This window comes from Populus trichocarpa, chromosome 19 (genome assembly GCF_000002775.5).
Source record: "Populus trichocarpa isolate Nisqually-1 chromosome 19, P.trichocarpa_v4.1, whole genome shotgun sequence".
NCBI lineage: Eukaryota > Viridiplantae > Streptophyta > Magnoliopsida > Malpighiales > Salicaceae > Populus > Populus trichocarpa.
The window spans coordinates 15,108,280-15,135,607 of record NC_037303.2 but is presented as its reverse complement, the minus strand read 5'-3'; the positions used below and the strand labels follow the sequence as shown (position 1 = coordinate 15,135,607).

Below are 27,328 nucleotides of genomic sequence, written 5' to 3'. Positions count from 1 at the left end.
ATTCAATTGATACAAGAAAAGATGTTTGAGGATTTAATTGAAATTCCTATATAGTTTGGGGGCCTATTTTAGTTTTCCTTGATTTTTTTTGTTTTTTGGTGTTTAACAAAATTTCAACCATATAATCCAAACAAGCCAAGCCGTCCATATCTAAACATATGCGTGGCCAAAAAATCATGGAGTTAATGTTGTCATTTCAGTTGCAATAATGGCATCAAAGTCAAGCTTGACATCCTGATGAATGATAAGGAGGAGGAATCTTCCTCCTTCACAATTCTCAACTACACTAGAAAGAAGCTACAAAAGTATAAAAATGCCCACCATTTTCTTTTTCTATGTGTTTCTTTTCTTTTAAAAAAATCATATAAATAGTATAGTTACAAGTAACTCAGGCTGATATGGTACAAGATTTAGGTCATAGATTGATAGGTTAATTAAAAATATTAAAATTGATATTATTTTATTTTTAAAATAAAATTACATCATTTTAATTAAAAAATCTAATTTAAAATAAAACTTGACTCAAAAGATATTTTTAAATCAATGAATCATTAAATTAACTTGTTAGATTGGACTTGATATTTTATAACCCTTGATACATTTATATTATTGGTTTTCATAGATGAAATTTATTAAACTTAGATATGTCAATTCAAGAAAAAAAAATTATATCGAAAGAGTCTTCAGCATAGCCACGATTATAATATATGCCTTTAATATGCTGACAACTGCCTTCATGGAAGATCATATAATGGCACAGTATCACATATTTCCACATAGTTTCGTCTTTTACTCATCTACCTTTCCCCTTATTTATTGAGCACATTTTGTGAAGAAGTTGCAATCACAGCCATCTTCTATTAAACTTTTTTGCATCTTGGCTAGCGTTCCAAATTATCTTCCCAAAAGCTCTCTCAAGCATCCATCTTTCCTTTCTATACCAACATCCTAACAATATATCATTTTGGGTTCTCTTGATCATCCACAAATGTCTCCAACAAAGAGTGGCCACGGATTCTTCAAATTCAGAATTCTTCGAGTCATTGCAGCTATATCTATCTAATTAAACTTATACATATATTTTTCCTATACTATATCCTTGTTTGCAAATGATATTTTTGCTTTTCCACCCTCAGTAAAACTAGCCAACAACATTTTTCATCACTTCCCATAATACTGTCTTGTCAATTCTAAGACAAATTCAATATTTTGTTTTTTCTTTCACCCCAAATGGTTTCAAAGAAGTACGACTTAATATCTTCAAGTGGGGTTGTAGAAATGGCTTGGATCATGCTAAGGATAGACTACTCGAGACTCTTCTGGCTTCTCTTTGGTGTTTTCTCTTATGAAAATCATGAAGGGAAGCCCCGGATTTAGGGCACATCGATCTTTTTCTTAGAATTAGTTATATAGCTAGCTACACACACAATATCTACGTACGTCCAAAAACCCTCAAATCTTATCTATTTTCCCTATTTTTTCCCATAAAGTTTGCAAAAGTTTTGGCCATAACATAAGGATGTATAGAAAGCAAGTTGAAGTGCGTCCTTTTGATGAAACCGAGGCTGATCATGGCTATGCTGAAACCGATCCTACAGGCCGTTATGGTCGGGTAAGTTTTAGCCTTTTATATCATCATCATCATCATCATATATGTATGTATGTATCTATGCATTTGTAGTCTTCATGCATCTGTTTTGTTCTCATCTTCTTGCAATTACTTCTACAAGTTGGATTGATTCTCATATATAGCATTGAATAGAAGGTTAAAGGTCTACTAGTTTGTACCTTCACCAAGTCTTACCTTAACTCACAATCTAGGGTTCATTTAGCATGTGTATTTGAGCTTGACGAGACTGGATTAGATTGGACTGTACAAGATAGTGTTGTTCATAAGATCGGGCAAAAACCATTCCATGTCGATATATGTGATGTTGTCCTGTCCAGTTTGATGTACCAAAACTTAGGTTTAATCTATGACACAACTTGTATTATTAATTAGTTTATTGTATAAAATACATGTAATATTAATTGAGAATGTGTAGTTTGAGGAGGTTAATTAGACATGATTGCACAGAGTAATGAATTGTTTTAGTTATGATCACACGTACATGTTTACCATGTCAATACATGAATCTTAATAATTTAATAGGATAAACCTTTTTCTTTTCTTTTTTTAGCTGGGAAGTCACTGTCCTAATCTTTGTTTATGTTATATTTTTTTGGTTTTAATCATCCCTAAAATTGATGATTTATTAACACACTAATTGGGGGTACTTATTGAATTACCAGTTAATTAAAGAATTTGTGCAAACTGCAAAGACCGTATAGGCTATGATTGGTAGATATTACAGACAATTATTTAGTTTTGGTGCTTCCAATGATCTTAATTGATTTTTTTTTGTTTAGTTTAGTAGTTAATCAATGATTTGTGTTAGGTTACGCAGCGTATATAGTATGGATAGAAACTGGAATTTTCAATTTCTAAGGTTACGGTTTTAAATAAATTGTAGTGAAATAAATAAAAAAAAATTCTGAAATTTTCTAAAAGCCTATAATTTAATAATTTGATGAAAAAAATAATACTCCAATTGTTTGTATAGAGTTAAAAATCTGCCTAACCAAAAAAATAAAAAACTAGGTAGAAAAAGTTATTAAAATATGAAATTAACAAGAAAAATAATTAAAATAACAAAAACATGGACCTAATTTGAAGCCTTCAAGAGATCTCGGCTGGTTACAACCACTAGACATTGCCTGTAGAACTTCCCAACCAAATTTAAATCTAATTTAATGATTAAATCTAAAATTATAGTTATTTTTATCATACTATACTTTTAACATATTTAGACTTCTTCGCGAGCTTTGACTTGTTTATATGGTTCATAGACACATCTGCAAACACATCATCGCTATGTTATACCTTTGGGATGGAAAATATGTATGATTCGAGTACTGATGATTGACACGTATGTTTAATCCAAGATTTCAATTTAGTTACTTGATTAATGAGACTACTGGAAAAGATTAGTGTATCCACTTATGACAAGAATTGAATGTGTTTTAAATCAATAGCTTGAAGAAGTTCTTGGCAGAGGAGCAATGAAAACAGTGTACAAGGCAATAGATGAATTCTTGGGAATAGAGGTGGCATGGAACCAGGCTAAACTCAGTCGGGTGCTTTGCTCACCAGAGGATTTGCAGAGGCTTTACTCAGAAGTTCATCTGCTCAGAATCCTCAATCATGACTCTATCATCAAATTTTACGCCTCTTGGATTGATGTTCGTGGAAAGACCTTTAACTTCATCACTGAAATGTTTACTTCAGGAACTCTCAGACAGTAATTTCCTTCGCAATTCAAATTTGTTTACGTGGCCATGATCCTTTAACCTGATGCGTTTTATGCCATAATGCAAGAACTATATATCTGCTGTTTTGCAGATATCGCCAAAAATATACCCGTGTGAACATCCGAGCCATCAAGAAATGGGCTCGACAAATCTTAGAAGGCATCGAGTATCTACATGGCCATGATCCTCCTGTAATTCATCGAGACCTAAAATGTGACAATATCTTTGTCAATGGCCATCTTGGACAGGTCAAGATTGGTGATCTAGGTCTTGCAGCCATACTCCGGGGTTCCCAATCAGCACACAGTGTCATAGGTAGTCATTTTTCCTTCTTTGATGCATGGATCAATGTCTGCTCCATTTGTGCTGACTTATATTAAATCTCTACGACTCGGTGACCATTTTTAGGCACTCCGGAGTTCATGGCACCAGAACTATACGAGGAGAATTACAATGAACTAGTTGATGTCTACTCATTTGGCATGTGTGTATTGGAGATGCTCACAGCCGAATACCCGTATAGTGAATGTACTAATCCAGCACAAATTTACAAGAAAGTAACATCGGTAAAGTCTGTTTTCATAGTAACACTCGTAATTTCTGGTGAGCTCTAGTATGCCCAGCATAATACTTTTGTTATGCAGGGGAAGTTACCAGCAGTATTCTACCGGATTCAGGACTTGGAAGCTCAGAGGTTTATTGGAAAATGCTTAGAAACTGCTTCAAAGAGATTGCCAGCAAAAGAGCTACTGCTTGATCCATTTCTTGCATCTGATGAAGCTGAACTGTCACGGGTTCCAAGGATCAGAAATCAAAAGTCATTTCTGAATGACAGGGAAATGGAGAAACTCCAACTAAACGATCATCCCCCAAGGACAGACATGATAATCACGGGGAAGCTGAACCGTGACGATACCATCTTCCTTAAAGTGCAAATTGCTAATGAAGATGGTAAGGGAACAATTATCTCTTTCAATGCAAATGTTTTAAAACGTTTGTTCTTCAGGAATTGTTTGTTTGTTGCTGAAAAAAAGGAGTTTTCATAGTTTCTGCCATACTGATGACAGTGTGGCTTTCATAAGCTTTGTTAACTGGCCAGTATTTGTAGACAAGCATGTATCTGAAGTGCTTTCCCCTTCAATGTTTTCTTGCAGGAACTCCTAGGAACATATTTTTTCCTTTCGACATTCTACATGACACACCGATTGATGTTGCAATGGAGATGGTCAAGGAGCTTGAGATTGGTGACTGGGAACCATTTGAAATTGCTGATATGATTGACGGGGCGATCTCTGATCTAGTGCCAAACTGGAAGAAATGGGACTTACCTCATACTGAACCCCGCCATATATTTGATTACCAAGAAGATGATGGGCATAATCATCCATTCCACTCTTCCTCATATTCATCATCTCATTCATCCCTATCAGGATCAACGCCACATTTGCTCCAAGGTATGTCTCCCATGATGCCTTACAGCTTAGCTGTTATGTAGTTCCTATTTGAGCCATGGATTAGTTAGCCTAATCAAAGAATTAGTTAATTATTGCTTGGCCTTGGTCTGTCTGATGTATGAAGTCAGGCCCTGAATTTTGTCAAAATCAAGTAGGAATATCTTCCTTTTATTCAAAGAAACTAATTTCTTAGAATTTTGGAAATGCTAATCAAAGTTTTCCAAAAGAATTGGTATAGGAACAATTGTATGCTACAGCCAGAACAAGCTAGGTATCCCATGTTCGTTCTGATAGGAAAATCGAGAAACTAGTTAATTCTGGATATGCTTGCTGGGCCTTAGGTATTGTTTCAATATCACAAAATCAATTGGAAACAACTGCTGTTGCAGATGATTTGTTTGATGATACCAGCTCTCAAAGCTCTTCACACTCAGGATCATATTCTTGCTTGAACTACATCTCTGGCGATGAGCACAAGCTTGATTTAAGCACAACAAGGAGGGAGAAACATCTGGACACGAGGACTCAAAATTCAACAAGATTCTGTCCTCGAGAAAATTCAAATTCCAATATTGGCCAGGTACTGGCGACAAATGCCTACAACAACTGCAAGGTTTTGCTGGAATCAAAAAGTAGAGTTTCTAGCTCTAAAAGCAAAAGGATGATGGACAGTCGTAGATTAACAAGGAACCGATCACTGGTAGATATTCGCAGCCAGCTACTACACCGATCACTGGTGGAAGAAGTGCACAAGCGACGATTGTCCAAGACAGTAGGAGATGTAGAGGATGTTGGTTTTCAGGCACCTGCCGAGGTTTGCAAAAAGGCGTCACAACGGACTTCGAGCAGAAGACATTAAAATTAGCTTTTCTGTATGTGAAAAATGAATGAGAGAATTGATGATCTTGTTCCAGAATGAAGCTATAGAGAAAATTAGCAGCTAAATTACCCCTTACGCAGTAAGTCTACAAAAACAATATGAGGAAGCTTTGTTTGGCATCCGTGTAAGCTGGAATTAAGAATTCTGAGGTTGAAGGTACTAGAGTGCTAGATACATTCAGTGTAAATATGTACTTACATGGTTTGTTTTGGATGATACTAGCTTGTATTTGCAATGAAGTTATATTGCTTTCTTTTACTTGCAGCCTTGGGAAAATCTTAAGCGTTTATACTCAAAGTTCTGCTTTTTGTGAAATTCTGCTTCCAATTTTTCTCATGTGAAACCCCATATGAAAAGGTTCCAAGAAGCCATGCCCGTATACATTTTAGGGCTAAACCTGAAAGGTGGAGATCCTGAGGCTGAAAAATTGACAGAGTAAAAGCAACAACAGTTTCAACTAATGTTTGGTGTACAATATTTGAGCTTGCAATAATCAAGGTATCAATAGTGTTATGGATTGCATGATGGCATTTAATATTTTGTCAATATAGTGAAACAAGTGGAAACAATGCATCATTGAAACCAAATAATGGAGTACAGCATGCTGTGTTCTTCATGTCCATAATTGCAAAGCATTAACTGTAGAGATTTCACATTTGTGTACCATCTACAGTTCCCAATCGTTTTCCATTAAATTTTGCCGGGTGGATCCTGCCTGAATTATGATCCTCCCACCTTTTCTCAAATAATACAGCGCTTGAGGTTTCTGACTTTGATACAAGTTGTTGACAGTAAATACTTCTCTGTTAGTTCATAACTTTAATCCAACAGGATCTGATTGAGGGGTTGGAAAATTTAGGGTTGTATATTATGTGTGGAAGTAACTGTCAAAGAATCTGTTGAAACAAATAAAGAATTGGCAAGGTGTCAAACCACTAAATACTATCAGAATAGGATACAAAATTAATTATCAATGTCCAACAAATAATATACAATAACTTGTTATTACTCATTAAACTTAGAGATAAGTTTTTTGCTAATCCAAAGTTGGGTTTTTATTACTGGTATCTTTAATAACAGGTTTCAACCCCACTTCACTAGTTGTTTTCCTTACCATGTCTCTAGACAATCCTTTTGTGAGCGAATTCACTAAATTATTCATAAACTTCACATAGATAATGGTGATTATCCTATTTGTAATCAACTCTTGAATATATCCATGTCAAATGCTTATATGTCTTGACTTACCATAGTAATTGTTATTGTAAGCTCGAGATATAACTGCTCTATTATCACAGTATAGAGAAATAGTTGGCATATGTTATTGCCACAATTTAATATCTAACAACATATTTCTTAGTCATTCTTTCTTAGTCATTCTGATGCAGTAGCCATAACAATAAATTATGATTTCATGGTAGAATGAGATATTTTTGTTTCTTAAATGCCCAAGATATTGCAACTCCTCAAAGTGAGAAAATCCATCCTGATATAGACATATTATCACTCGAACTAGTTATCCAACTTGCATCATAATATCCTTCCAACATAGCTGAAAAATAAGAATAAAACAAGCTCAAATTGATTGTTCTTTTTAGATAACCAAAGACTCTTACAACAGCCTTCCAATGATCCGTATTTATCATGTTTGTATATCTTGACAACTTGCATATAACAAAAATTATATATGGTCTTGACAATGTATAATATACATAAGACTTCCAATGACACTAATATATTTTAGTTGTGCTATCGTTTTATCACAATAATAATTTAACTTCTTATTAGAGCAAATGGGGTATTAGCCTCTTTTATATTGAGATTCTTAAACTTATCAAGTATTTTCTCAATATAATATGATTGATTAAGAGCATAGCTACTACTATGCTTTTTATCTTTGATATCTAAAATTGTATCCATTTCACCAAAATCTTTCATTTTAAAGATGGAAGTGAGATACCTTTTGGTTTCAACTATTCCAATCATATTGGTGCTAGATATTAACATGTCATCTATATAGAGACAAATAATCACACCAAAATATTTTGCAAATTTGGAATACATACACTTATCGACACTAATATGATGAAAACCATTCAACAAAATTGTTTTATCAAACTTCTCATGCCATTGTTTCGGAGTTTGCTTTAAACCATATAAATACTTTGCTAATTTACAATCTTTTTGTCTCATTTCTAGGAAGTATAAAACCTTTAGGTTGTTCAATATACACTTTCTCCTTTAAATCTTCATTTAAGAAAGTCATCTTAACATCCATTTGATGAGCATACAATTTATAAATTGATGTTAATGCAAATAAAAATTTAATGGATGTAATTATTGCCACTGAAGAATAAGTGTGAAAATAATCAACACCTTTTTTTTAAGTAAAACCTTTAATAACTAATCTTGCCTTGAAGGTTTGTATAGAACCATCGGTATTATATTTTCTTCTAAACACCCACTTACACCTTATTGACTTAGAAATTGAAGGTAAATATACTAGAACCCAAATATTGTTAGACAATATTGAATCGATTTCATTGTTTACCACTTATTTCCAAAAAGCAACATCCTTAGAAGACATAGCTTCACACAATGTCCTTGGATCATTTTCAACATTTAGGATCATAGGTGTCCTTTTCAATATGTGTCCTTTTCAATATGTGTTTCTATCATCTTCAACTAAAAATACAATTGAATCAGTAGAAATAAAATATGTATTTGTGTTTTTCCTTTCTTACTCTTTGACTCTTTTTAGGTTCATTTAAACCTATTACTTCTGGGTTTTTATATTTTTCACTTATAGTTGAGCTGAGAGTCATTACTTTTAGATCTGGTTCTTGCACATTTGAATCACTTATGAATTTATTTTTGATAAATTCAACATGTACAGATTTAATTATCACAATATTAGTTTCTAAAATCTAAAAGCCTATAAGCTTTTGAATTTGAATTTTAAGGATCAGAAACTTTATAAAAAGCTACATACCCCCACACTTTAAAATAATTCAGATTTGGTTTTCTACCATTCCAAACTTCATAAGAAGAAATATTTAATTTCTTAGATAGTACTCTATTATGAATGTCACATGTAGTAAGTAAAGCTTCACGACATAAATTATTTGGTAACTTAGCATTCAAAAGCATGGCATTGACCATATCCACTAAGATCCTATCTTTTCTTTCAGCAAGTCCATTGTGTTATAATGTATAGGGTGTTGTCATTTGATGAATTATTCCGTTTTCCTCACAAAATATAGAAACTATTTAGAAAATTATTCTCCACCTCTATCACTTTTAAAAATTTTAATTTTCCTTTCCTTTTGATTTTCTACCATTCTCTTGAATTCTTTGAATTTTTCAAAGGCTTCATCTTTAATTCTTAACAAGTGAACATAGGTAAAACGAGAATAATCATCAATGAAAGTTATGAAATATCTTTTCTCACCCTTTGTTAACATACCATTTATTTCACATATATCAAAATAGACTAACTCAAGTAATTGAGAATTTCTTTCAACTTTAGAAAAAAAACTTTTTTGTCATCTTTGCTTGAATACATACTTCATATTTTTCATTATTAGTATGCTGATATAAAATATAACCATGCTTACACATATATTTTAAATATCTATAATTTAGATGTCTTAATCTAGCTTGTCAAGGAAAAGAAATAGATTCAACCATATAAGCAGAAATAACATTTATTTCATCAATACTAAACTTAAACATGTCATCACAAGAATAACACTTTCTCACAAACATCTAACTCTTAGTTACAATAACCTTATCAAACTCTAAAACAATCTTGAACCATTTCTTGCTTATAAGACCAACAAATACAAGGTTTTTTTTCCTAATCTCAGAAACATGAAACATATTGACTAAAGATATTTTTTTTTCTAAAAGTAAAGTAAAATTCAATAGTTCCTTTTCCAAAAACTTTGGCAGAATTATGGTTGCCCATTAAGACCTCTTCAGGTTTCTTCAATTATTCATAAGTCTTGAACCATGCTTTATTGTTGCAGACATGAATTGTTGCACTAGAATTTAGCCACCAATCTGAAGTCTTCACAATACTAGTTGCCATATTTAATTCAATAATCATTCCATTTTGAATGTTTGAAACCATGACAACCAACTCTTTGACTTTATCTTTTTCAACCATATTCACTTTGAAAGAACCACATTTCTTGTTGAAATTCTTAAATTTGTACTCTTTTATATAATGCCTTTTATTTCTATAATGGAAACAAATCATATGCTTCTTGTTAGTATTTTGTTTCTTCTTGAATTTGTTTCCTTTCTTTTGCACTTTCAGATTATTTTGAGTCATTATCAAACCAGTTTCAATAACCAAATTCACTTTAGAATTTATTGCTTGCAATTCACGCATAAGAGATAGAATCTCAATTTATAAGTGTGTTTGAAATAGTTTAAAGGTATAATTGTAGGTTGAATGCAACATCTTCTTCCTATATTCATTCTAGGATGAAGGAGGTTTTGATAAAACAACCCCCACTTAAAGTGAATCAGAAACTTTGATATCCAGATCACTAAGTTTTGATATCAGCATTTGAATTTCATAGACTTGATCCATGATTCGCTTGTTATTAGTCATCCCATACTAAAAAAAAATTAAAACAAGAAAACAATCAGAACCTGATTTTTCCTGCTTGTAATGTCTCCAAGGCAACCAAGATTTCTTTTGGCGATTTTAATTTAGAGAAGATGTCATAAAGTTGACTAGTCAGAGTATTTAAAATATGCCTTCGACAAAGCATTTCATCTTCCTCACATTTCAGTCTTTCAGTTTTAACAGCAACATATTTATCTTCTTGTGGTTCAAGTAGTGCAGACAAATTTAGGTCAAGAACGCAGTAAATCTTTCATGAAGTAAGAAGGAACACCAACTTGTCCACCCACCATGTGTAAATTATATCCTTAAAATGATCTAGTTGAATCTTGACATCCTTTGCGACCTTGATGCTTGAATTCAAATTTGCATCCATTAGATGAACACCTTAAAATTGTTAAAGAAATTGTTTAATATGTGATATAGAACAGTCTACAGGAGGAGAAGCAGTGCAGATTGCAGGATATAATATAATTGTAGAGAAATCAGGAACTGCAGTTACCATTGGAGTACCCTTCTGCCAGATTGCCTCCTTATTTAGGAGTCTTAATTAATGTCGTAATATTAGGATTTATTTACTTTTCCAACTATAGTATTTGCTTTCCTTATTCTAGTTATTTCTTTCCTATACAATTATATTCCTAGTCGAATTAGGATTTGCAGCCTATATAAAGGCTGCCTCTTTTCATTTTAAGGCACTTTTCAATTCAATAAAGAACTTTCTCTTTAAGAACTTGAATTTCTGAACTTGTGGATTCGAGTGCAATTTTTGGTTCGAGGATTCAAACGATTTTTTCCTGGAAACAAGCGGCGTCCTATTTCCACAGAAGCTTCTGCTACGTCAATATAGAAATAAATAAAGAGTTTGCTTAGATGCGTGAAAACAATGTCTTTAGGATGTTTATTTATCCCACATAGAGATAACATCTTCAGGATACAATTAAGCCCTTTAAACCTTTAAAAGAATGAGAAGAGAAGACAAATAAAAAAAAATGTTTTTTTTATACATGTTCTCTATGTAATAACATGTTTATTGGACTTGAAACATTATGTTTGTTAATATTATGATTGTTAATGAAACAATTACATTTTAAATTAAACTGAATAGCTATTATTCAGTTTTATCTCAATAGTAACAAATATCAAAATTAATTATGAAAATTAAAAAAATTATTTCAAAAAACAAATTAATTTCACTAACATATTAAGTTCCAAGTTCCAAATACCCAAGTGTCAAGTATCATCTTTTGATATTATAAATATTCATATAATAGCATTAGAAAACCCATTAGGAAAGTCCATCCACCATGACTTTCACTTAATTTACTACACAATAGAAACTTATACTTTTAAACACTTATGGGGGAGTGTTTCTTTGTAATATGGGATAAATATGTTTTCCTTCTTTATTTATTTACAAACTATACCAACAGCAACTAGTTCTGAGGAGGTGGTTTTGCATGAAAAGAGACTCACCAAGTGTGCATCCCCCATCCCCAGCCATCATGTGGTCCTCATTGCTTCCTTCACATACATACCTGGTATGTGATGATTTGATGGTCCCTACTGGTGACTCATAGTAATTCAAACCTTCCTTAGCTGACAGATCCTTAACTATACTAGGCCTCTCTCATGATGTAGTTTTTGGAACTATATATCTTGCTATCCTGAATTAGGTTAATGAATGTAGCTGCATTGTTAACTTGAACTTTGGAAAACAAAAAGAAATGAATTGTGATAGTCATTACTAATTTAGTTTTTACTATTCAATTTCATTGTTTACACTGCAGCTATTAGAGCATTTTTGTACTTTAGCACTAAGAAAATCGAATTAAATAACATAGTAGAAAAAAATATTTAGGAAAATAGCATAGTTTAAAGAGTTGTAGATGACATATACAACTCGAAAGTTTCATGTGCAAACCTCTCTAAAGTTAAAAATAGGCTGACACAATTTACAATAAAGAGAGGAAAACAAGAAAAGAAAAAAAAGACCTCGAAGACACATCAAATCTCTGATGACGACACCACCAGTACTGTTGAAAAGATATTGACAAGAATAATCCAACGACACCAAGAAAGGTCACGAATGGTGACCAAAGTGGGTCACATGAGCTGTCCAAATGTGTTGGGGTTCATTTGCGTTCAGATAGCTCATGTGGCACACTCTGGCCACCATTGGTGATCTTTCTTGATGTCGTTGAATTTGTCTCGTCGAGATCTTTGTCATTATCTTAGTTTTGGTGTGCCTCCAGGATCTTTTTCTTTTTCTTTGTGAAGAGAGAGGAGAGAGAGAAAAGTAAAGAAATAAAAAGATCTCAGAGGCACACCGAAGCTCTAATGATGACACCATTGGTACCGTTGGAAAGATTTCGATGAGAGGAATCCAATGACATTAAGTAAGGTCATCAATGGTGATCAAAGTGTACCACATGAGTCGTCCGAAGGCAAATGAGCCCCGACATATTTGGACGCCTTATGTGGCTCAATCCGATCACCATTCTTGATGTTTCTTAGTGTTGTTGGACTTATTTGATCGATATTTTTCCAACTATATCTGTGATGTTATTATCAGAATTTCGGTTTATTTACAAGATTTCTTTTTTTCTTTTCTTGTTTCTCTTTCTCTATTATAAATTATATCAATTTATTTTTAACTTTAAAGAGAGTCATATATATAGCGACATTTTAAATTATGTTATTTTTTTTAGATATTTGATGTAATATGTTATTTTATCTTTTTTAAAAGTGCTAAAAGCCAAAAAAGTTGCGGCTATTACACTGACCTAAATTGACTGTCTTGCTTATTTCCTGATCATAACAGCATACTAGTCTTGTCCTGGCCATTCAGTTTTCTTCTATCTTTTCTTCTGATGGGACTAGCCATTCAAAACATGTCAGAAAAATGAGCAGTAAGAGATGGTGAATTAGTTTAGAAACCTAGAGAAAGTTGAAGTGTAACCGCTGCTACTAGGGCTATCACCTGCAGAAAAGTTGAAAATTACACCTCTATGCATCACTGTTATTTGGATTTTCCCATTTTAGATTTATTTATAGAAAATGATCGAACAAATAGTTTTTGGCACTTCATGATGGTTCAAAACTTCAAAATCTTCAACAAATCTACATAACTAAACAACAAAGGGACATAACTTGTCACCAAAGCGCCAATTCTATACCACTAAAGGTAACTTAAGAATTTGTGGTCCTGTTTTACTATATATTGGCTATGAAACAACTTTCTGCTAAAAGGTTCAATAATGGTTACATTAGTGAAAATGTCTAACAAATTTACCAAGGTACAAGACTACCTGTTTGTGTAAGGATTCTAATAATTCCTATTTTAGGTTAAACGTTTTCCGATACCGAACCGGCACATGATCCGGCCTATCTGGACCTGAGTAGGAAAGCAATGGCAAGTCTGAGAGCAGGTTTATACAGTTGAGTGCCACCATTTTTCAGTTCTCTTTGAATATCCAAAATTTCTAAGAGGTGTTACAGTTACAAATTAAATACAAAATTAACATGTGAAAGTTAATAATCAAGCCTATGATGTTAATTATCTTTAATAGCATGATAAAGGTTTTGCGTAAGTTAATTATTAAGGTATTCTTTACCAAATACGATTTGACCTCACTCAACCAACCTTGTTTAAAGCTATCCATGCATGAGGAAGTCTTGTCTATTCAAAGTCAACTTTCACTTCAACCATGTCTCAAACTCAAAAGGTTCATGCTCATGCAGCTGGCAATCATAGCATGTTATGATCATTCAGTCCTTCATCATGATCCATTAGCTTGCATTTCAGCTGATTGTTTTCTTCAGATAATCTGATACCAACAGGAGCCTGTTGTGACAAATGTCAAACTTCCTTCTAGTTTACTCACAAAAACAGAAGTCAAGTGTTCTACTGTCAGTTATTGACTCAGTGGTTTTGCTTGGATTTAAAAATTTAGAATCCCCCTGAGAGGAGGCAACCTAAGGTTGGAAAAATTCTTCATGAGACTCCCAGGAGGAAAAATAATTTGGAACTAAAATATTTCAACTTGGGAAGCCAATGATTGTAAGAAAAGATAGAAATTTTCATTCAAGTTGTAACATTTACAAGATCATATTATTCATGCATCTGATAATCTAACAAGATTTTACAATTACAAGTGAAGGTCAGTCATGTCAAACCAGATTTGCTCAAATGCCTTGATAATGAAATCATGATATTTTTTTGAATTGAGTGAAAGGTAACAAGCAAGAAGTTCTTCCAAATCCTTTGAATCCTGGATATTGTTCTCCACAATCATCTCCACCATTGAATCCTTGAAGTCCCTCTGTGGATCAACTGAGGACATAACCACTGCGAAGCTCTCTGAAAGCGTCTTGTTTCTTGAAAATGACACACCTTTTCGAGCACAAGTCTGGATTTTCCTGCTTGCAATTCTTGGAGTATTAGCTCGGAGTTTTATCCCTGTCGAATTCGCTGAGGATTTTCTTGTAGGAGGATTGTTCTTTTGCTCTTTACGAGTCCTAATGCTTCTCTCATTGACAATCTTGACAGAGAGAGACCTATGTGCTTTTACCCCTTCCAATTTAGATGAACTTCTTCTGAACTGAGTAACTTCAGTTTCCTTGTCGTTAAATTTTGCTGGCTTGGTCAATATTCGAGGAAGCTCTAGCTCGGGGATCCTGCCAAACCCTTCAACCTCCTTGATTTTCCTTTCATAGGATTCTTCATTCATGTCAATGATAATGTCAGCGGTTGAAGAGCTAACATTACAGTTACAAGAGCTAGACCAGGATGATAATTGATGATCAATTGAATCAGGAACAAGAAAACCGTCATCTTCATCAGATTCTGATAAGAAGTCAAGCTCATCATAGGAGCTCTCAGCAGGAGAGCTAGAGTAGTCAGGTGAATCACCTGGAATTGACTTGGTCAGGTTTGAGTTAACCGTTACGCGACAGCTACAATCAGCAGAGAATGTGGAGACCAGTTTTGGAGAAGGCTTGTAAATGGTTTTTCTTTTGTTTCTTTTATTGGATGATTTTCTTGGTAGATCAGGAAAGTGAGTATCTGAGGCTTTTGAATTTACAGGTGAATTGAAATGGAATTTCTCAGCTCTTCCAGGTTCTGTGGTGAAGCAATAAGAGTATCTTTGATGAGAAATGTTGGGTTTTTGTGATGTTACATTTCCTGGGGGTGGTTTTTTCTTGAAAGCTTGAGAGGTGTATTGCTTTCTGCCTTTGCTCATGTCCTTGAGCTTGTAAAACCAGGCATTTGGTATCATATCTGACAATCTAAACCTGTAATTGCCCATTTCTTTCCCTCTCTGAGATCGTTTACACCTTTCCCTCTCTTTGATACCTGGAAAAAGATGTAAAGAGCTACAATGTCTGGACTATAAAAGGTAGAATAAATGGGGCTCACTAGAAAAAAGTTCAGCATGAAAGCAACGAGTGTTGAGAAAGTCTATTATCAAAATGACTTTTCATCATGACCACAAGCAGAATTACATAATCAGATCTTTTGTTTTGGATTACACCAACAAAATCAGGGTTTGTTATGCATAATGATCTCTTAAATTCAACTTTACTACAAGAAACTAAGGGCTTGAAAACGTTGGCTAAAGTTTAGTCTGTCAATCACTTGTACCATTTTATACACACTCCAGAGGCCAGCAGCCAATATTTTGCTGCAACTTGAAGATTTGTCAAAACTACTCATCTGGGGCCTCATGTTTTGCATAGCCAAAGCAAGGGTTAAGAGAATGTAATGATGATTTTAGCATTAATCAAGGCCCATATGTCTACTAAGTGCTGTGTTCTTTCCCATGATTCCATGTTTCTTAAATGATGATATTCCATGCCTTTCCAACTGCTTAATGTCACAAGTTGTCCCACATGCCTGGTGCTGCACCTTCTGTTTCTGGTCCCCTACCAAGCACTTTACAGGTTCTTTCACTTGTGTTTCCCAGGTGAAGATGAAACTGCATTTCTCCAAACTTCAGGGGGGGAAATGGCTCTGTAAATTAGCCGAATTCATTGATAACATCTCTGTGGAGCAATTATTTGATAGTAAATGTCTGTCCACTCACATTCATGCGAGGTTCATGCTCATCCATGGTTGTAATCAATGATGGATTCTGAATCGGACACAGGCCAAGGGAGGTAATCACCGGTCATGTTAAAAGAAAAGAGATTAATTTGAGTTTCTTTTTATTTCACAAACACATGCCGAAAAGCAATATTTGGCAAACTAGCGCAAGCCAAAAAAATATAGAGAAATAACACAATTTCTGTGTTGCGTTGTTGAGCAGAGCGTAATCTCTAAGTTGCGTTGTAATCAATAGCTAGGCTGTGCTACAGAAACCAAAAAAAAAAAATAGTTGGCAATAATTTGTAATCAAGAATTAGATAGGTAATCTAGAGCTGAATCTTATTTCCATAATTTAGAAATCATGTACGGATCACAACAACTATGCCATCCATCTTCTGAAAAATTGCTGGGACCTTAAGCAAGTTCCTAACAACCAATGTTGATGTGAAGAGTGAAATCACAGAATTGAGAAAACAAACTTAGTTAATTATTTATACTAGAGAATTAAATTAGACCACATTTCATAAAGAGAAAAACTTGACAAAATATGAAGTTTAATATTCTGAGAAAAAAAATTAAAAAAAAAAGAGAGAAAAGAAGCAGTCTATTAACAAGGAATATGGAAGTTCTTGGCATTCAACTAATTTATTATGTCGTAAAGAGTTGCTAATTGCTCAGGTGATCTAGTTAGTATTTGGTTACAATCTTCGGATAAAAAAAATGAAGATAATTATAAAAGAGAAAACCCTAATGTTTGGGAATGATAGAAATTCACATCAAAAATATCCTAGAAATATATTATTCTTATATCTTTGTATTTGTTTTTCTAACAAAAAATATCTTCATAATTCATGAATACATTAATTCCTATCATATAATATAATTAATGCATTGATTCATTTACTAAAATATTTTAATAATTAAAAGACATTACTGATAAAAAAAAAAGGAACTAGCAATATATTTTTCATAACCAAATCTAAATCTAAACTCATGAACCCATAAGCTTGTTATCCAATTCACAAAATTATTTTGGATTTGAAATTTTTATTATATAAATAGTTTTTTAAGAACATTTTTTCATTAATTTTTAATTTGTTTTATTTTTTAAAAAAATACATGTTAATATATACTCATGTTGAATTAGAAAGTCATGTTGAACTTATTTTAACCTCAAGAAAATAAGTGTATCTCACATTTAATTTTAACTTAAAAAATCTGTTACATGTTTTACAAAACCAATTCCAACAACCATGGACTTCGAATGAATCTAGAAAAGATACAACCCAAATCGAGGATGGGTTTTGTGAGTTAAGCAATTCCGGTCTCAATGTGAATGGTTATGGGGCTCTAGGAGCTTGAGTTTAGCCCAAAGAGAGCACCAGTCACTACGGTTGCTTTAGACTTGAGCTTTATAAACCATGGAGGGTACTGTTTTATAATTGTTGACCAAGATGAGGTTACATATTTGGTAAACATGCCTTCCACTTCTGGCCTTGCTAGCCATCTGAAAACCACGATGGGATCATATTAGTTGGTAGATTATTCACAAATGGAAGACTAGGACCCACAAAATGGAAGACTAGGACCCCTTTTAATTTAATGGAACTTTGCCTCCAATGATAAACATCTCCATACGACTCTTCTCCACATCAGGATTCTTGTCAAAATATACTCACTTCATGGTGTGCCACTCTCCTCCTTCAGGACATGAACCCTACTATAACAAAGAGAAGCACAAAGGGCATAACAAACCTCTTACTGTATCCATTTTCTGCAAACTCTCTCTCTGCAATGATATGCCTTTCCTACCTCTTTCCTTAAACTAATTAGAAGCAATAAAAGCCAGCATCCTGCTCCATTTCTTCAACAACAATCTAACTGCAATCATTAAAGATTAAATGAAAGCATTAGCTGTCTTCAGATCCAAGCTTTTCAGTCCATGCAAGAAACTACTGTTACTCTTCAGATTCAAGCTCAAAAGACCTGTCTTTATAAGAGGTCTTCAACTTCGTCGTCGCAGCAAGAAACCCAGAAAAGCTCCTCAAAAGAATCGAGTTTTTAATTCTTTGCTCTCCGTTTTTCATCCTCTTAGGAAGTCGAGAAAGATGGACAGAGTTTCCGAACTTAGGAGCGTCTCAGAACCGGAGTGTGAAAGAATGCTTTTTCCATCACCTCTTACACCAGCTTATATCAAGGCCAGTTTGGAAAAGAAAAGGCAAACCTTCGGTGATGAAGATGTAGAAGATGCGTGCAGAAGTTTCGAGAACTATTTGGTAGAGATGATGGTTGAAGAGGGGCAAGTGAGGGATTTAATGGACGTGGAAGAGCTATTGTATTGCTGGAAAAACCTGAAGTGTCCCGTCTTCATTGATTTGGTCGGTAGATTCTATGGAGAGCTATGCAAGGACTTGTTCTCTCCCGATGACGACAACACTGACATAAATAGTCCCAAGTGATTCTGCAACTAGTGTCACGGTCCCTGTCTTCCCCTTAATCCTTCTCTTCTAATCTCTCTGTTGAATCTTTGTAATGTTAGTAGTAGTTATGAAAGGAATAAAGCCCATTGTTGAATAATTTCTTTTCTTCGCATTGATGATGCACAACATCGAAAACATAAAAGAGACAAAATAGAGCTTGATGCACCTCTATGTCAGTAAAAGCTAATAGATCCTCTTGAATGTCAATCCTAGATATGGAGAGGCCTAAAACTTAACCCATTATAGAGTTGTGCCTCTCTCAAATCTCAATCAAAAGACAGGAACATCTCATTGTAGCCTGAAGATTATCATAATCAACCCTTATTCTTCATGCTTATTAAGCTAGCAAGTTGCCAAGAACTTTCTACACTTATTTTCTACACAATATAAATGGTTCCGCACACAGCAAGGCCTCTAAAAACCCACAGCACAAAGATTAGCTTAATTAACTAATTGTTCATAAGCAAGAAAGAAACACAAGCGAAAAAATTTAAGGAATATGTTAGCATCGTTAAAAGAAACAAAAACATATATATAGTTGAAGTGATGTAGACAGAGATAATAAATCTATTTCAGATACAGTTAAATTGAATTTCTGTTCTTTTAAAATAGAAAAGATAAGTGAAATATTTCCTCTGTTTCTATATATATATATATTCTGTTTCGATATAGTAATCAAACACAATTCCTAGCTATCTATTTACAGTTCTAGGAGAAGCATGCAACAATTTTCATGCAGCTTGCAGCATATATAGATATATCAAAAAAAACAACTTGGAAGAAGTACAGGCACTAAGCTTCTGGGTTTCAATGCCACCACATTTCACTATCTATCATATTCTCAACTAACTTAACCTAAATATGTTAATCATTATAACAGAAAGGTGATCGGCTCTGGAAAGATACCCGTCATTACAGCATCTTCAATGGATCACTTTCCTGTGGAATGTTTCATTTCAGAAAGATAAACCCGAGACTTCAGCAATGTGCTTCCAATTCTGAACCCAGGCATGACCGTAAACTCAACTTTGAAGTTAGATTGTCCTCCATCAAACACGACCACACCTTCCTTGTTCTCTTCATCAGATTACATGTAAACATCTGAGAATTTGCTTCCCGTGTTCACAGAAAATATTTGTGAAATGGGATCAATTGAGGTCGCAATCCCTTGAAGAATCCAAACCCACTTTGCCATTCTTGCGAATATTTGATAGAAAGGAGTCCTCAGATGCTTGCCACTCAATACGAACATCCTCTGGTCTAGATTCCGAAAGAAAGGCATCTCCATCATGGGATGAACAACAAACATGTACTTTTTTTCTGCAGAAATTGGAAAGTTCTGAATTTGGATTTTCTATCTGAGAATCAATACGATCTGTTAGTTTAATGTAGTATCGGTTGGTTACATATTATATTATTATATTTTTATAAATATATATTTATTATTAATAAAAACTTAATTTTTCTTTAATATTAATATAATATTAGATTAATAAATTTAAATAAAGATAAAAATCATGAGATAAAAATACTTTATAAAGAAAATTATAAAGTTGTTATAATTATGAGATTTTTATTGTATCAAAGTATTATTTCTACAATATTCCTAGTTGATGCTCTCTTAAATACTAGATATTTATTAGAGTTGTAAAGACTGTTACATTTTGTTCTCTTTTATTTTTATGAAAGAAAGCAATTGTTTTTCTAAACTAAGATATATGGGATATCTAGAATTAATATATATGTATTTTTCATAAGACATATACACTAAACTAACCCGCATGAGAATTTCATATGAAGAGATCACTTATGTTTATGAAAAGCCTCATATGAGATCACTAAGTCATCTTATATAGAGAATGTTATGCTTTAATTATGTTATATGTTATCTTAATCGAGGTAATGAAATGACAAACATTGGTATAACATGAATTATATAAAAGTATTTGAGTAATCAAGAAAGGATTCATCACTCTAGGTGAATTAGAAAAAATATTTTATTTGTTCTCAAATAATATTGACTGAAAAATCCTTAATTGGTTAAAGTAGAGAACAAATATGATTTAACATGGCATACATAATTCATGGTTTAATGTTAAATCAGAACATTATTGATGAAAAGATATTAATTGCACTAAGAAATCAGTCACTAAAAGGTTAAGTCAAATCACTAATGATTTTTCTAATATTTAAGGGATCATGACACATTACTAGATTATGCACATGATCTTCAAATATAAATTAATTAATTGTTGAATTAATAATAAATTAAATTGTTTAATTTATTTAACTCTATTTAATTAGAATTATAATTTATATTTGGGCCAACATATTAGGAACCTTATAGGTCACATACATTAAGAACCATTAGTCAAAAATTAAATTGGGATGATTTAATTAAATACGACTTGATTAAAATATATTTTAGAAATTAAAAACTAAAATATAATTAATACATGAAAAATTCAAGGACTTGATTGAGTTAATTTCTAAAATTATATTGAATTAATATATGGATATTATTCAGGGAAAAATTAATATTTTGTCAATCTATAAAGTTTTTCAGATTTTACTATAAATAGTAAGTTATGACTCTTATTTTTTAAGAGTAATTGACAGAAAAACTATGTAAATCAGAAAATATAAAACTAACACTCTAAGCATAATAATACCTCTCTTCTAAATAGAAATTTAGGAGTTTTCTCATTGGTGGTTGGTGTGGATTAAATTGTTGGTGACCGGACAATTAGACGATTTGTGGTTTATGACAACTCAATCTTTACACAATTATTCAAAGTAAAAAAATATCAGATCTTCATGTAATATATCAATAAAATATTTTAGATCTATATATCTAATAAAATTCTAAAAATTCTTAAATAATTTTGTTTTATTATTTCCAATAACTATATACTATTCAAGAAACGCAACATGATCTTCGAACCGCAAAACGTCATCCACGTTATAGGATTTAAGTGATAGCCCATGAAACATTCTTCGTGTAATGTAGGCTTCAAATGCGTACTTCTTGTCTGACCTTTTAGCATAAACAACCCCATTTTCAATGGGCTTTGCTGCCAGGTTTAAATCCCAACCTGAAGTTTGCATCAAGCTAATTATTGGCCTCGCAAAGTCATGAATCGACTTCGAAGCTCTTTTGAAGGCATGCTCAAACATGGAAACATTCAAAATCCTCATATTCTTTCTCTCCAAACTTTTCTCTCTAATCTTCTCAACCAATGCCATATTCCCTGAATCCAAATCGTAGAGTTCTTGTTGCAGGCGTACAATCTCAGCATCTTTATCTCTATTTTGAGACATCAATTTCTCTAAAAGCTTCTCAATAACATCAATTTCTGATCGTAGACAATCAAAACGAGAGGGATTAAGCTTGGTTTTTAAAAATTTCTTCTCCTTAAATGCCTTCTTGAACTTACAAAGTGCTTCAAGCTGAACCACAACAAGTTCATCGGCAGCTACAATCTTATCCGGATCATAGGGAATAGGTGCTTCCTGAAGCTGAATATAAGCTAATTTCAAGGCAGAAACTGTGTTAAACAACTCCACAATATCCCTATCACCACACATTTTGCTTTTGCTTGGAACTACAACAGGTTGTGGATGGATTTTCTCATCATCAAATTCTGTTTCCTCAGCAGCATCACTACTATCTTCACCCATCAACGTGCCATCATTGTTTCCAATGAGGTTGTTTTGATACCGGTGGTCATTGGAGAAGACACCAATAGATCTCAATTTGCAAGCTTTCGAAAATTTGGAGACCATTTCAGATATATTTGAAGCGGGTTTACAAAGTTTATTGGTAGCATGCTCCATTCCTTGGAGATATCTAAAACCCCAATGTAAAACAGATCTACTAATAATGAAGATTAACAGGATTTAACAATTTTTTCAGACACTAATCTCCCAAACTTAACAAAATCACAAAAATGGGATCTTTCAAAGCATATCAACCACCGACAAGAACCAGGATTTCTGGTCAGATGAGTTGAACCTGGTAGTATAGCAGCAAATCACAAAAATGGGATCTTTCAAAGCATATCAACCACCGACAAGAACCAGGATTTCTGGTCAGATGAGTTGAACCTGGTAGTATAGCAGCGAGAACCATCCAAAGATTAAAGAAATGAAATGGGGTTTTAATACTTGATTATACAAATATTAACAACTACGATTAGTGCTTAAAAGAAAGTGAACACAAGAGATTCAAACTTTATCAAATCAACTACTTGTCTTTTACTAAAAAATCCCAAATCTAAGATGTTCAAGAAGAACAGGACGCTATGATCAAGATCATCAAACAAACAACAGTCCAAGATTAAAACTTTGAGCTAAAAAGAAACAGAAAAGAGCACTAAAAACACTTTCTAACAACACTCAAAACAAACAAGAAAACTGAAGTTGCTTCCGTTATAACTAGCTATCTGGTCTATCTCCGATCTTAAAAAGGAAAAATGGTGATGGGATTCAAAGTAGATGCAGTGTCTGTTTGGAAGAAGGAAAGACAGATTTTATTAATTTGGCTTTGGTTTTGTCATTCGTGAACGTGAGGGTTTCGACTTCAAATATTTTTGTGTATAATTTTGGGGAAATGGAGCGAAAACCTGTTCACTTCATGCAGAGGTTCAGGTGTTTGAATTCTTTGTTTTTTTTTTTTTTTCAAAAATAGCATAGTTTGCTAGAAGTTTTGGAAAATAACAGTTTAAAAAGTGTTTGGAACAGAGAATAGTCTGAAGACAACCGCTTTTAAAATAATTGTTTTTATACATGACTTCTAATAACATTCACGTTTTAGAATATGTTTTTCTATACAACCGCTATTTTAAATAGCAGTTGCATAGTAAATATTTCAAAATATTTTTTTTGTATAAATTAATTATTTTAAACAAAAATCAACCAATTTTTTTATGAAAACTCAATAATTAAAAGATGATATTCAAGTTTTAATGGTCAAGCAAAAAAAAAGATTTGATTATATGGCATAAGAGATAAATGAAGAAAAAGAAAAAGAAAGAATAGGTCATTATAGACACACCGAGACTCTATTTTTGATATATAGTAACATTAAAAAGATCTCGATGAGAAAATTTTAACTACACATTGGAAGAATACCAAATGAGGTTATAATTAACCCCAAACAAAATCTTTAACAAATTACAATCATATTTGGTGGCCTTTTAAGGTGTGGTTAAAAATTATATTGTCGAGATCTTTCTAACGGTTTTGGGTGTGTCGAAAATAGAGTTTCAGTGTGTTTTTGGTGACTCATTCTTTCTTGACCATTGGATCTTAAATCTCATTTCTTGGCCATTGGATCCTCATAAAAAAAAAATTGTTGACTTTCCATATATGTTAATTGAATTGAGAGAGACATGGTTTTTGGAACACCTGTTATTCCCAATAACATTTGTGTCCAACCGCTATTTTCAATAGTGGTTGTGCTCAACTGTGCTTTTTAATAGGAGTTCTGTTCAAAGTGTGCTATTTTTATAATATTTTTCTAACTTGTGTTACTTTCCCAAAATATTTTATGAAATTGTGTTAGAATTCTAAAATACCTGAATTCTTTCACCCTATCTTTACCAGTAAGAAGAGGTTTTCGGTTATTACAAATCAATATAATTGTTATGTTTGTTTCAAAGCAGTATCTAAACTAAGACCCTGTTTGTTTATACGGTCACGTCATACTTTTTAAATTATTATTTTTTTATGTTTTAAATTATTTTGATGTGTTGGTGTTATATATATATATATATTTATTGATGCATTTTTAAGTAAAAAGCATTTTAAAAAACAATCAATAATACAAAGTCATACACTACCTATATACTATTGTTGTTTTATCAATAAACTAGCATCTTTTGTATTTGTGTTTTACATTTAGATTGTTTTTCAAGAATGAGAATTGATTAAATTCTCTTACTTGATTTGATCCTATTATTAATAATCAAATCATTCAATTATATTCCATTATACAGTAACTCATGAATTTTGTGAACACTTAAACAGTATGTAGTGTGTGTGTATGCATTTAGTTATTTATTTTTAGGGTCGCTAGGAGACTCGTGTATACTGATCTTATACAAAATTCTGAAGGTAAAGGACTGATTATGGTTAAGAAAGGTATTAACACCCCTAACACACCTTACCTCATGTAGGCTAGATTATGTGATCTAGATGTGGTTTAAAGGTATTGATGGGTTCCTAGCAGGTGGTCAGTGTATAGCTCAAAAAAAAAAAGATTTACTTTTATGAATAAATCTGGAATTTTTAATTTATTATAGGCTCGTATGTCCAAATGAATTATTGTAGGAAGAATCTATATAGGTGCCCTGACAGAATTCAATTATCCTGGAGGGTGAAAGGATTTTCCACAACTTGTATATTGTGGTGAAAAATACCTCCAAATAAAATTGGTGAATATTCAAAATAATTCTAATAATTTTTTGGTTAACTCCTGATATTTAAATATCAGCCTACTTGTAAGTCCAGCATTTATATCATAATATTGACCATTAATTCTCATGAATTAAAATTTTTAGGGGTTATTGAAATATTAGTCAAGTTCTCATGGATTTAATAAACTGGTTATTAAATTTAAAATGCATGCAAAGATATATTTTTGAATTTTGTATAAAAATGTGAAAACACACCATGTATATTAATATATTTTTTCAAGAAAAATATGATTTTATTTATTTATTTATTGAGAGACTTGGATGTATGCGTGAAAACAAAGCAAATTTTTTTGTAATTTTTAAATGAGGAAAAGTTTTGAATTTTTTTGAAATTTTGGAGAAAATTAAGTATTTTTAAAACCGGGTTCATATCTTACAGTGTAAATATACAACCCGATATTAAGCAAAAATATCAGGAAAATATGCATGGGACCCAAAAATAATTTCAAAATGGTCATTAGAATTTTTAGAATTTTTTCTGGATTTTTTTAAGGCTTTGTTTGGCTAGATATTAAAATAAAGATAAGCTAAAAACTAAGGGAGAGGCATTAGAGTGTATTTGACAAATACACCTTCAGTGTATAAACACTAGAAAAAGATTTTATTTTTTCAATATGAGATTGGAAGCCCGTTAGTATATATATTTTATGTTTACAAAAAGAAACTTGTGTTTTTTCAATATGGAATAATAAACTTTTTGTGGTTTAAATACTTCAACTTAAAAAGAGAAGATAATATATTTTTAATGTGAGATAAAAAAAACCTTTTAAAATAATTTTTTAAATTTTATTATTTACAGCAGCCCTAATCCATATATATATATTTTTTAATTTTTTTTCACATGAAATATTAAAATTCCAAATATTTTTTTAATTTTTTCAGGTTGATCCATGTTAACTTGTAAGATCTAGAACCCGATCTCTTGACCGGGTCAATTTCTAGACCTGGTTTAATAAGTATGAAGGTAAGTAGGTTAATATGTCTTATGATTTCAAATGGCCATTAAAATTACAGACCCAATTTGCAGGTAGCCCAAAGGAAGAAACAACCACAAGACAATTATCAAACCAAAGGAGGTACTTGTGTTGTTAAAAGACTAACTATTAACCGCACGCTGGTTTCTTTTCCTGGATTTTTTTCTTCTAAATGTTCTGAGTCAGAAGTTTTAAGTATCCCAAGAAAAAGGAATTTAATTATCAGACTGAAACATAGCCGTTGAAGTGATGCAAGAAAGGTGTAGGGTAGCACCTACCTCTTCGGCCCTGTGTGGCAGCGAGGGGAAATACATAGAAATTATGAGAAATGGGCCACAGGGGTTTTGTATTTCATTGGCAGTGCAAATCTAGTGGGAGGACTTAAGCAGGCCTAGCTAAGAGGCCTAATTGGAATGAACAAATCGAAGAACAGGGTCAGAGAACAATTCATGTTTTTTTTTAGTATGTTTTCACACAATGAAAAAATAATAATGATAATGCATGTTGATCTTAAGAATTGGTATTTATATATAGGGTTTTTTTATAAATAAAAGTTATTTGAAGGGGAAATTGATTTTTTATTTATTTATAGGGTTTTTAGATTTCTTTATAAATTAAAAGTTATGTTTCTTGTTTCCTAAGATGAGAAAAATATAATACGTATACATTTAAAACATAAAAAAAAAAGAGTTGGTACTTTAAAATATAACAATCACTTTATTCTAAAAAAATTTATGAGATTTTTTATTAATCACCGATAAAGGTCAGATACTAGAACGACTTATAATTTATGATAACTCAACATTAAAACAAATATTCAAATCCAAAAAAATATCTAATTTTCAGGAAATTTTCATATGAATCCTAAAAAACTCTAGATCTGTCAACAAGATATTTGGAACTTCAAAAAAAAATTTAATTTATAATTTTTATTGTTTTGTAAAACCCAACAATTATTACTTCATCATGGATGTTGCATA

At 32.4% G+C, this 27,328-nt stretch overlaps 4 protein-coding genes across 5 annotated transcripts; 2 read left to right on the top strand and 2 right to left on the bottom strand.

Annotated features, from left to right (window-relative positions):
- Positions 1-753: 753 nt before the first annotated feature.
- Positions 754-5,943, top strand: LOC7458818 (probable serine/threonine-protein kinase WNK4). Of its 2 annotated transcripts, none has more exons than XM_024591365.2 (7): positions 754-1,612; positions 3,076-3,341; positions 3,443-3,666; positions 3,760-3,917; positions 3,996-4,302; positions 4,506-4,805; positions 5,195-5,943. In XM_024591365.2, the coding sequence occupies exons 1-7, from the start codon at positions 1,520-1,522 to the stop codon at positions 5,662-5,664; spliced, it is 1,818 nt and encodes a 605-aa protein (XP_024447133.1). In that variant the 5' UTR covers positions 754-1,519; the 3' UTR covers positions 5,665-5,943. The 2 variants fall into 2 exon arrangements, with proteins under 2 accessions (XP_024447133.1, XP_024447134.1); XM_024591366.2 differs by having other exon boundaries at positions 818-1,612; positions 5,240-5,943.
- Positions 5,944-14,385: 8,442 nt separating this feature from the next.
- Positions 14,386-16,579, bottom strand: LOC7458819 (transcription repressor OFP4). The gene has a single exon (XM_002326040.3). The coding sequence runs from the start codon at positions 15,634-15,636 to the stop codon at positions 14,476-14,478; it is 1,161 nt and encodes a 386-aa protein (XP_002326076.1). The 5' UTR covers positions 15,637-16,579; the 3' UTR covers positions 14,386-14,475.
- A 1,567-nt stretch (positions 16,580-18,146) lies between these two features.
- Positions 18,147-19,096, top strand: LOC7498128 (transcription repressor OFP17). Its single transcript, XM_024591226.2, has one exon. It carries the CDS (start codon positions 18,317-18,319, stop codon positions 18,872-18,874), a length of 558 nt encoding a protein of 185 aa, XP_024446994.2. The 5' UTR covers positions 18,147-18,316; the 3' UTR covers positions 18,875-19,096.
- Positions 19,097-21,808: 2,712 nt separating this feature from the next.
- On the bottom strand, positions 21,809-22,681 carry LOC18108658 (protein GRAVITROPIC IN THE LIGHT 1). The gene has a single exon (XM_024591225.2). The coding sequence runs from the start codon at positions 22,679-22,681 to the stop codon at positions 21,809-21,811; it is 873 nt and encodes a 290-aa protein (XP_024446993.2).
- Positions 22,682-27,328: the final 4,647 nt, after the last annotated feature.

Excerpts from the sequence above, each read along its gene's own strand:
- LOC7498128 (XM_024591226.2), top strand. The coding sequence starts at position 18,317 with ATGAAAGCATTAGCTGTCTTCAGATCCAAGCTTTTCAGTCCATGCAAG.
- LOC7458819 (XM_002326040.3), bottom strand. The coding sequence starts at position 15,636 with ATGGGCAATTACAGGTTTAGATTGTCAGATATGATACCAAATGCCTGG.
- LOC7458818 (XM_024591365.2), top strand. The coding sequence starts at position 1,520 with ATGTATAGAAAGCAAGTTGAAGTGCGTCCTTTTGATGAAACCGAGGCT. Across the intron at positions 1,613-3,075 it reads CTACAGGCCGTTATGGTCGG|CTTGAAGAAGTTCTTGGCAG; the intron begins GTAAGTTTTAGC and ends TTAAATCAATAG. Across the intron at positions 3,918-3,995 it reads TTTACAAGAAAGTAACATCG|GGGAAGTTACCAGCAGTATT; the intron begins GTAAAGTCTGTT and ends TTTGTTATGCAG.
- LOC18108658 (XM_024591225.2), bottom strand. The coding sequence starts at position 22,681 with ATGGTCTCCAAATTTTCGAAAGCTTGCAAATTGAGATCTATTGGTGTC.